Source organism: Typopeltis vanoorti, chromosome 3, assembly GCF_054136105.1.
Source record: "Typopeltis vanoorti isolate ZY-2024b chromosome 3, IOZ_Tvanoo_1.0, whole genome shotgun sequence".
Taxonomy (NCBI): domain Eukaryota; kingdom Metazoa; phylum Arthropoda; class Arachnida; order Uropygi; family Thelyphonidae; genus Typopeltis; species Typopeltis vanoorti.
The window spans coordinates 87749388-87761110 of record NC_143551.1 but is presented as its reverse complement, the minus strand read 5'-3'; the positions used below and the strand labels follow the sequence as shown (position 1 = coordinate 87761110).

General features: G+C 35.0%; 1 protein-coding gene across 1 annotated transcript in view; it reads left to right on the top strand.

The window, feature by feature from the left end:
• The first annotated feature begins 275 nt into the window (after positions 1-275).
• The window catches only part of LOC150108357 (protein phosphatase 1H), a 112611-nt gene continuing 101163 nt past the window's right edge, over positions 276-11723 (top strand). Inside the window, exon 1 of the mRNA XM_090415760.1 lies at positions 276-581. Within this exon, the coding sequence (XP_090271886.1) occupies positions 343-581 (239 nt within the window). The 5' untranslated portion in view covers positions 276-342. The remainder of the gene's footprint in view (positions 582-11723) is intronic.

The following is an 11723-nucleotide window of genomic DNA, read 5'->3' as shown; positions in this document are numbered from 1 at the left end:
ATGATATTATTATTATTAATGTTTAGTTTTTCCCTATATTGGAATCAAGTTCTGAAGCAAAAAGATGACTAAAAATTGCTCGTTTGCACCAAACTTGTATAATTTTTGTCAGTCAAATATTCTGTATGGTTGCATGCTCGTAATATGCGTTCATGATTTTTTTTTTTTTTTTTTTTTTTAAATATACGAAGTAGCAAATGCAAAACAGAGAACTTAACTGAAGCTCTCGAACTAAAAATGTTTAGTGTACCCATGGTCATTATAGTGAACGAGACTATGCCAGTTTTCATAATGGCGGCCTGCGCGTTTAACTTATGCGATTTGTAATGATATTTTGACAGAATGTTTAACCGAGTGAAGAATGTATTATATAATGTTGTTGGTGGATTAGAAGCTCTTCCTGCAATTCGCGATGGGGAAGTTCCCTTAGACAGACCGCCCCTTAAATTTCGTTATACAAGACCCCATTTCTTACAATTAACAACAGATGACGAGGTTCAAGTGTCAGCCGACCATGTAATTAGGCCGATTATAGTTCCTCGCGATATTACTAAACTTCCTTGGAATTCGGGTTATGCAGAGTAAGTAGGAATAACTATTCACACTTTATTTCCTATGGAAGTATGCTTTTGTTTTTATTTATTTGTAAACAGAAAGCTCCAAAAGCATGCGGAGATGTGATAGTTTTTGTGCCTTTGCATAAGGAAAAAAAAAAGTATTGTTTACTAATTATGAAATGATGCTGTTTGTAATATTTGGTATTCATGAAATGTATACTTCATATGATGATTTGCGTTTTTATTCAAATTGAAATTTTATTATATAATTATTACCTAAGTAAGTGACGCAAATATGTTTTGGTTTCTTAGCATTAAAGAAATTGTTAAAAATTGATTATTATTATAATTACGGCTATTTTGCCTGCTTCAGTTTAGGAGTGCCCCTGTTTAAATGTCATTGGCTATTTACTCACGGATTCTTAGGGCATTGTAGATGTAAGTTTACCAAAACGTATGTAGCATAAACTTACATCTACAATGCCCTAAGAATCCGTGAGTAAATAGCCAATGACATTTAAACAGGGGCACTCCTAAACTGAAGCAGGCAAAATAGCCGTAATTATAATAGTTTATTAAGAGGAGTAACATGGGAGGTTTCCCAGAAATAATATACATAAGTTAAAAATTAAATATAAATGGGTAGTTGCAGTATTTTTGTGTGATTATATGTGTTGTGTGGGATATTTGGGACGAGGAGGAGGAAAATATGGCTAATGAAATATGACTATGCTGCTTAAAAAAAAAAAAAATGCATTAATCAAACGAATAGTATACCATATCGCCATGTTCGTTGCATCATATATGTATGGCAGTGTCTCATTAATATGCATCTTGATATATTGCAAATAGTTGGATATAATATTAAGAATTTTATATTCAAAATGATTAACTTGTATTTGCTATTAAATTATTAAATTAATATTTTGTATCATGAATTTAATAACGAATGTTATCAGTAATATTGCAAGTTAGACTTTAGGCATTCCTAATAGCTGCCCCTAAAGGGTCCAGCTATTAGGAAAAAGTTGCCTAGCAACTTTTCCTAATAGTTGGACCCTTTAGATTCATGTATGTAAAGAAGTATATAAAGATATATACATCTAAATATTGTTTTTGGAGATATATTCCTGAAAATATCAGGAGAAAGAGTATTAGCAGGTGCAAGTGTTTTTTTTTTTTTAGTTTTGATTTACAGTTTATTTATATATTTCAATTTCGGATTTTTATTATTCAGTAAGAAAATAGTACTTATGAGATTCTTCAGTGATTTAAAAAACCAAAATGCCACAACGATTTTTATTTTTACCTATGCAGAAAATTGTTTTAATAATATTTTCATGTTTGGAACGGACAACTTAATGAAAATCAGTGATGAGTTTTTAGTTTTGCAGCCTATAATTGAAAAATAATAAACCAGGGACAGAATTTAGATAAACCAAAGTTTATATTTATGTGTCCTCTAAGGAATGCAGATAACTAGCTATGGTATCTGATCCTCAGTCCTTACCTTCTGTTACTAGGCATACTTTGGTATTCATGTTGAATACCGAAGGAAGATGGACTGTCTGTAGGAGACTGTCCAAATAGTATTCAGTATTGGTTTAAATTGCACTCGAATACAAAGATATGCCAGGATCAAATATACCAGCTTGGGATGAGCCTTCCCACCATTGCTGCACTGTTGTTTTCACCAGGGAAACCAGTGAACAAATAGTGAAAAGTCAGGTATAGAAATAGGTATTTATGAAAACCAAAACAAGTGAAATCTCTCTTTACATTTTAAGATTTTAATGTGTTATATTCAGCTGATAGTAAATAGGGAAATGAAGACATTACAGTATTCAATACAAAACATCTTGAATAACGGGCACTTTTCAGTGATGTAGGAAATTTAAATTGGGAATTGGACAATGAAACTTATTTGTGAATAACCCTCAGAAGGTTCTAGTAGGAAAGAAATAATTAAAAAAATGGAGACCTAACGAGCACAGGAGGATATACATCACAGCCAATCACAAATCAGAAATGTTTGAGAAAATTGGAGAAAAGAGCAAAACTAATTATGGTAAGAACTTGCTGAATTTATGAAGTTTAGGCTTTCTAAGTCATTATTAATATTGTATTTCAACACAAAGATTGTATAAGTTTACATGGAGAGAATGCACAAGAAATGGGAAAAAGTCCTATTGATTATGTTATTGTCAGTAGTGATAGCTTGACACTGATTGAGGATAAGAGTATTCCGGGAGATATGAAATACGATGCAATTACCATTCTGTTTGAGCTGGGTAAAATGATACTCATTTTACCCAGGACTTTTAAAGAATCAAAGTTGAGAAGATTACATGGATGTATAGCAGTCATATAAGTATTATTGGAAAGGAAATAAAGCTATTTGAAAACAAGAACGAAACCTTAGAGACTGAGTGACAAAATCTGAAGAAAACATTGATAAACTAAGGAAGCATCTCATGAATTTGTGTGCAAGAATAGAAAAATTAGGCTATTATGGTGGACTCAGGAAGATTAGATGCAGGCCTGGTATAGAAGTCATATTGATAGTTACTGGCAAGTAAGTCTTTACTTGTCCTTAAAAAAAATACAGAAAAAATGATAGGCAGTTTTCAAGGTTCTTGGATTTCATTATCTCATCAGAGGATCTTATTATAAATCAGGTGTCAAATCTTCCTTCATTTGGTGACAGTGACGAAAGTGACCATTAAGTGATCACTTGGTGATGAGCCATATCAGGACTTGTGAGAAAGGGTTATGTGGAACTATAAAGTGGATGATTGACAAACTCAGGAAGCAGCTTGCAGCTATATCATTGAATGAAGAATTGGATGGGAAGGAATTCACTGTTGCGTGGTCGATGCTCAGGAACTATTTAGCAGAGGCAATGACAGTGTATCCAAAGGTAAATTAAAAAGTCAGTAAATTAATTATAAGGTGGGTGTAAAATGAATGACTGAAGAGGTGAATGAAGCATGCAATCTGAAAGAAAGGTATTGTGGTAGCATCACAAGATGAGTGGCAATAATTAATTACATGAGGAGTACAAAGAGCAAGCAAGGAAGGTGACAGAATTTTTGTTAAGGGTAGTGATATTGCAGTATGAACAGCATTTAGCAAATGAGGCCAAAAGAAATTGGGGAGTTTTTTGTTTTTTTATATGTGGCCAGTAGAAGGAAGAATGATTATGGTGATGTTGGTCAGTGATAATGGTAGAATGATAACTACTGAAGAGGATATAGTAAAGGTGTTAAATGAGCAATTCGTTACAGTTTTCAATCCTTGTGAATCAAATGTAAGTGAATTTGAGAGCAGTGGGAAGAGGAGTAGACCACTGATATTGAGTGAACAGGAGGTATATCACCATAAAAAAAACATCTTTTAACTTTTTAATAAGTCTTAGAGATTAGCCTAGGTTCCAAAGAAGTGGAACCTAGTGGACAAATTGTTTCGCTTCCTAAAGTGGTGATAAGATTAAGGCTTTGAATTATAGGCCAAACTTCTTGTCTGGAGTTCTGGTCAAGGTGTTAGAGAGGCTAGTGAGAACCAGGATTTAGATTGTGTTTTAGCAATCTGCTTACTTATTATAACAAGATGATAAATAAATTGAACAAGGGGGATGCATACTTTTGATAATTGCCACATGATAGCTGGTAATTAAATTCGAACAGATGGGATTGGGTGGTAGATTAGTGCGTTGGATTGGAGGTTGGCTGTCTGATAGGTATCAGCAGGTTGTGTATGGGGGAGCGATATTCCAAAAGAAGAAGTCACTAATGGTGTGCTCCAATGGTCTGTTTTAGGGCCATTGTTGTTTAATTTGTATCTAAATGACACTGGAAAGGGCTTGACTGGTAATGTACAGTTGTTTGCAGATGATGTTAGTTGGGGAGAGCTATAAGTAGTAGAATGGATGTTGTAGCCTTGCAGGAGGACTTGAATAGACAGTATGAATGGACAAGTGTGTGGGGATGTCAGTTCAGTGTAGCAGAGTGTTAGGTTTTAAAATTTGGAAAGCAAAGATGGGATGCAGAGTATAAGTTAGTGGGAATATCTTGCTGGAGGTGAAGGAGATGGAAGATCTCGGGGTGATGGTGGATAGACACTTGAAATTTTGAGGAACTTTTGCTTAAATTGTGAGGACAGCACTGCAGATTATGGCATGCAGAAAAGTAAAGATATTATGTCATATGAATAGACTGCATGTGGGTTATGGTGCACAGATTTAGTTGCCCGGTTTTCAAAAAGATGAGTTGTTGGAGAAGGTTTAGAGATGATTTACTGAGTTGGTTTCTGGAATGTGGACTATGAGGACAGATTGAGAGAATGCAAATTGGAGCTTGTTAGGAGGAGCAGCAACATGATTGAGACCTAAGTTGGTAATTATGTCATCCATAGGGGAGAACAAGAGGCCATCCCTGAAAGCTGTATAAGGAGGGTGCAAACAGTAAGATATGATATGCATGTGAATGAGACCTCCCATGATGAGTCTCTTGACTCCATGGAGGCCTGATGATAATAATAACAAATGAAGCTAAACAAAATTCATCAGGTGACTTTAGGAAGAATATGGAAGATAAATATCATGAAGAAGGCCTGTGTAACTCAGTGGAAGTGACACTTGCATCCTCTGTAGTAGGCTGCCCGAAAATAGACCTATAATTCAAGTCTAGTCACCGACTGGAGGAACTTTTTCTAAGCCTTTCTTTGAGCGGTTCCCGATTTGGTTGATCTCTGACATGGACAAGCAGGTTTTTTTGTCCCGTAAACTCAAGAAAAATGACCACAGAACTTGCACTATTTAAGGCAGTAACACATCCTGTTAGGGTTAGGTACCAAGAGATGGAAGTACTGCTGGTCTCTTCATTGGTGGCCACCTATAATTAGTGATAGTCATGGGCCAGCTATCTGTGATTGGCTACTGGTGGAGATTGAACTGCCCAGTCAGTCTTCAAAAAGGGTTAAAAGGCCTCATGTACTCCCTATAAGGGAATAAAAAGCATTAGCTTATTATTATTATAATCATGAAAACAACAAAATATTCTGGAGACTGTTGAAAAAGCTTAGAAATGTAGGAGAGAATACTGTAAAAGATAAGATGATAAAATATAATAAAATCTGACCAAAAGGATATTCTCGATGCCTAAGGTATTTATTCTGAAAAATATTAAATGATATACAGAGTCCATCAAATATATATACACACTTCAACAGATGTCATCTATGGACATTTTTCAAAGTTGGATTGAATTATGGTAGCATTGTGTAGTATGATGTTCTCTCAAAAGATGTCATTACTCACATGAATACTAGCATCAACGCGTGACTTGTATTTCAAATTTGAGAATGTTGTTGAAGTTCAACAACAATGGAGGCATGAGTTTGCAACACAACCTCCAACACACCTGACAATTGCACGTATTCGTGATTAGTTTGAGCCCCATAGTACTGTGCATGATGTGCAGAAGAGAAGATCCAGGAGGCCTCGCACAGCAACAAGTCCTGCTTCTTTAGCTATGGTGTTGAAACAGTTTACACATTCGCCACATAAGTATACCACACAATGTGCATGTGAGACAAGAGTTAGCAGTGCAAACATTCATTGCATTCTTAAGGCAGCTAAATGGAAAGTTTACATCCAATGATTATTACATGAAGACTATCCTGATCGAAGAATGCAGTAGTGTGAGCAGTTTCAACACTTGGTAGATCAGGAGTTTGTGAGGAAGATGGTTTGGTCAGATGAAGCACAATTTAAGTTTAATGGGACAGTGAATCAGCATAATCGTATTTACTAGGCTCCAGAAAATCCAGCCATTCACGTGGACAAGGCAGTCAATTTACTGGGGCTCGATGTTTGGTGTGGATTGTCATCTAGGGGTTTAATAGGACCATTTTTCTTTGAAGGCACTGTTACTGGTCAAGTGTACCTAGACATGCTATGCACATCCATCTTACCTGCCATTCATGCACTTTATGGGAATGATCACTTCCAGCAAGATGGCTACTACCACCGAGATGTGAGAACTTATCTCGATGAGAGTTTGAAGGGACAATGGATTGGATTAAGAGGTGTAGTTGAGTTTCCCTCCACATTCTCCTGATTTAACACTCTTGGACTTCTACCTATGGGGGGGGGGGACTCTGAAGGATGTAGTGTATCATAGAAAACCAGCTGCACTGGTGGCCTTCCAGAAAGAAATTGAAATGGCGTGTGCAGCAATCCCACTGGACACTTTGGCTAACGTTGTTGCCCAAGCAGCAGTTCGCCATAATAAGTGTCTGGATGCTGATGGTAACCACCTCATGTAATTGTAGAAGTCAAAGGTAACAAGTATTCATCCCTTGATGTCTTTATAAATTTAGTATTACAATTTTTATACAGGTTTTTCTTGTGCTGAAGTGTGTATACATTTTTTTTTGATGGATTCTGTACATGCATTAAAAAAAAACTGATAAAAAATATCCAAAGGAATGCTGCAGCCAGAGTAAATATTTGATCAGAAATATTGAGATGTACAAGTTTTACAGTAGCAACATTTCATAGTTCATCAAGACAAATTACAGAACAATTTCTTTACTGACTAGTCAAGATTGGATTTATGCAACCATACTTGAGAAGGTAAGAAAAATTGTTGATGAGGAACTTAGGAAGGCACAAGCTGGGTTCAGGATCAGATTTTTACTTTGATATATAGTCAAGAAAGTACCAGAATATAACAAGGGTTAAGTAGATCTGGAAAAGGCATATGATGAGATTCCAAAAGAACTTTCTTTTTTCAAAATGCTCTAAGTATTTGGCATAATTGAGACATTATACTGACCAATATATAACCAGCAATTAAATTGAAAGGGGCTGCTTAAGGGTCAAAGCCAAATAACTGGGAGGAGACTGCCAGACTGCCTTTTGGGAATGTGGAGAACCTATTGGAGCCTCTGACTTGCAACGTATTTCCAGTCCTTGCCTTCACGTGGTGCACCCCATTAGTATGCATCTACTGAGTACTGGACGAATGAAGGTCTGGCAATATGGAACTTAGCCGACCAAATTTTACTCTCTGTTGTCTTAAACTGCAACTGCATATGATGGTACAACATGATGAGATTTTATCTGGTTGGGGTGTCACCCAATTAAACAAGGACCTACTGTTTTCGTTAGGGGAACCAGGGCAACTAATGAAAAGTCGGCTACTGGAAGAAGCTCAAACTCAACATCTAGAACAAGAATAAATCCAACATCAGAACAATCGAAGATAGGAACCATCAATATAAGAAGTATTAATGGAAAAGAAATTGAACTTGAAGAAGAAATGGAGATGTATCATGTGGACGTAATTAGTATTACTGAGACAAAGAAGACAAAAACAAGTGAAAGCTTACTAAATAATAAGTATATGATGTTATTTTCAGAAATGACAAGGAAAGGAAAGAGTAGCAATAGCATTCAACACCAAACATTAAGATAAACTTCTTGATTGGAAGGTAGTTTCAAATAGTTATGTGGACAAACTTCAAAATAGGGAAATGGACAATCAAACTTATTTGTGCCAATGGTCCCACAATAAGGTTCTAAGAAAGAAATGGAGGGATTTTTTGAGTCATTAGAATAGGCAGCTGACATTAAGAAATTTGAAAAAGTGGTCCTTATTGGAGATCTGAATAGCAGAGTATGAAATGAATCCCATGAGGCTTGTAAGAACATTTTGGGAAAATTTAGAGAAAAGGTCATTACTAACACCATGTTTCAACATGAAGATGTGCACAAGTTCACATAGAGAGAAGACACAAGAAATAAAAAAAAAGCTTCATTGACTATGTCATTGTTGATAGTGATATCATCATGGTTCAGGATAAAAATGGATATCACATTTAAAGAAAACGGTATGTAAGAAAGATTTAAAAAGAATTAACACTTGAGCAGCTTTTAGAGGTAAATTGTGGACTCGACTATAAAAACATCGAAGAAAAAAAAATAAAAGAAATTGAAAACAGGAACGAAAATTTGGACTCTCAGTGGCAAACTCTAAAGGAGACTGATTGATTCAGCTAGGGAGTTAACTGCAAGGATAAAAAAAAACAAGAACACTATGGTGGACACAAGAAGTTAAAGAATCAATCCTAGAAGCAGATGCCCTAAAAGAATGCAGAGTAAAATGTAAGAGAGCTAAGCAATGTGTAAAAGTAACTAAACAAAAGCCAGTCTATATTTGTCAGTCAGCAGTTAGAATTGAAGGAAATACAGGAGGATGATTTGATATAAAATCAGGAGTAAGACAAGGATGCACATTATCTCCACTATCTATATAGATTCCATTATGAAATAAATTGGCATTATGCCTGAAATTAGAATGGGAGATGTTAAACTTAGCTCTTTGCTTTATGCAGATGATGTTGTATTCCCAAACACATCTAGTGCAAGAGGATTCTCTAACTAAATTGAATAATAACTGTAACAAATTTGGCATGAAAATCAGCAATAAAAAAGTCAAACTATAAAAATAGCAGCAGCATAGAAAACTTCATCTGCATTCTGAATGGAGATCGTATAGAACCAGTAAAATAGTTCAGCTATTTAAGTGCAATTGCTTTTAGTGAAGATGGAAGGTTAAATCTAGAAATAGACGACAGACTAAGCAGGGCTGGTATGGTGGGTAGCCAGCTGAATAAATTGATATGGAATATTAGAAAAAAATGCCAGTGGTGTTCAAAGCAGTTTTAAGTTACAGGTCTGAGAGTTGTGTTAGAAAAAAAAAGCACTTGATCAAAGACTAGAGATATGATGGTACCTCTAGTCCACAGATATGAGGGTTAGAAAAATTAGGGGAGTGAATGTCAATTTCAGAATCAGGGTGCATGCAGTCATCACTGTTATTCATCATCTATATAGATTACATTTTGCAAGAAAGTGGTATTAAATCTGCTATTTGAAATTTGAAGATATTAAACTCAACTTTTTACTTTATGCAAATGATGAAGTCATCTGCTAAATAAATCAGCCAGAAGCCTTAGAACTCTAATGAAACTAATAACTGCTGTATCAGATTTGGAATGAAAATCTGTAATTAACAGACAAAAACTAAAAATAGGCAAGAACATAAAAAATAACATCTGTATTTGCATTGGAGAACCTATAAAAGTAAAATTTCAGCTATCTGAATAACTGAAAAAAAAAAAATTTGCTACAGAGTGCAGCACTGTTTAATTGCTTATCATATAACTTATAGCTTTGTTTTAGATTCTTTTAAAAGCTGAAATTCTCTTTCTCAAGTAGTTTGTATATCTCCATCACCTGGCCTGGTTGGCTGAGCAGATAGCATCTTTCCTCTAATGTATAGCCATGGGTTCAAAATCTACTGTGGCATGGATGCTAGTAAAACGTAATTTCTTATACCAGATGATGAAAATTAGTTAAGTTTCATTACCTGATATAAGGTGTTACTGGAATGCTCATTGGCAGCCTGAAGTCTATTATCTTTGCTGTAAAGACTAAACATGAAAAAGTTCATTTTGTTTTCAGAGCAAAATTAATGGATTCTAATTCTAATTTTATGGAATAAATGCTGTTAATGAATTGTTTAAAGCTCGCCCATGGTACTCTAGATACAATGGAACCTCGGTTGTCGAATGCCTCTGTTCTCGAACAATTCGGTTCCTGAACAGGCAAACGGCAACCACATGCTCCACCGTAAAGCGGGAAGGCATCAGTTACGCGACAGCCTTCATTCAGTGCAGACACCTGCTCGAATTTGCAGCGAGTTTTTTTTTTTTTCATAAATTATTATTAATTAACCCACCATGGGGCTGCAGAAGAATAGTGATAGCAGCAAAGCGAAAAGAAAAGTTGTTAGAACCACGATAGAATGAAAAAAGAAATCATATCCAAACATGAAAATGCCGTTAATGTCTTGGATCTTGCTATGCAGTTCGGTATGGCGAAATCAACGATCTGTACAATATTCAAAAATAAAGAGACGATCAATTTTCATCTATATTTTATCTATTTATTGTGTTTATTCTTTTTATGTAAGATTTTATGCATTTTAATTATGTTTGTATACGATCTTATGCATGAAGTACTGTTGTAAAGGTTTAAATAAACAATCATCTGGGATTCGAGAAAGGATTAATCCATTTTACATTAATTTTTATGGGAAAATGGTTTCAGTTTCCGAACAGCCTTTGGGAACGAATCAAGTTCGACAACTGAGGCTCCACTGTACTTATAAATTTCCAATCCCTTTTATGGGTGGGATGGACATATGTGGTTAAAAAAATCGCACACCAGCGTCTTCAGTTTATATATTTGGCCTAGTATCAGTCAAATAAATTGGCTCTTGGTACTTAATCCTATTGTCTACCGAGTACTGATTATAGAAAAAAAAATTTCTTGTACCTTCCAGACAAATGCATGCTTAATACTTTTAACAAGGGCCAAATGTTTACTGATTTTTTTTTTCTTTCTATCATAGAGCAAGAGTGAATAACATGTAGATAATTGTGTAGAAGCTCTTTGAATTGGTTTATGGTATCTGTCTCTGCAGTACTTACTGGAAGCCTATTCTAATACTTGACTCTTTCACTAAAAGCATAATTCCTTTAAATCTAACCCAATGATGAGTTTTCTTATTATGTAGTTTCTTTTTTAGATTAGCATTCCAAATGTATATTTGATGATGATGTAGTAAATCACATTGCAAAATTAGCATGTTTTTGTTTTCCTCAGTCCTATGTTTTATTACTTAGTCCTGCAGTAAAGAAGTACTGGAAATGCTGTGGATCAGGAGTGGGAGAATAAGTACTCCATCCCAGATAATATCAATGCCAGTTTTTTTTTTTCCCTTTCTTTCAGCAAAATCATTACTCAATCATTACTCAGATGATAGTGTTTGATGTATTATTCTGCTATCAATGTTTCACTACTTGTATGTGATACTGATATGCTGCAGGATTTGCAACTTTGTCTAAGGATAATATATTCATTGAAAAATGTGACAAGGCCACAAGTTAATTCTACTTTATTATCCTTCTGAATATTTCAGAAAGATGTGTTATAAATAATTAATTGGTTACATGTTTCATTGTTGGTTTTTGTATAAAATATATTTCAACAACATATTCTACTCTAGTAAGACCTTCAGGTTTACTGTTCAG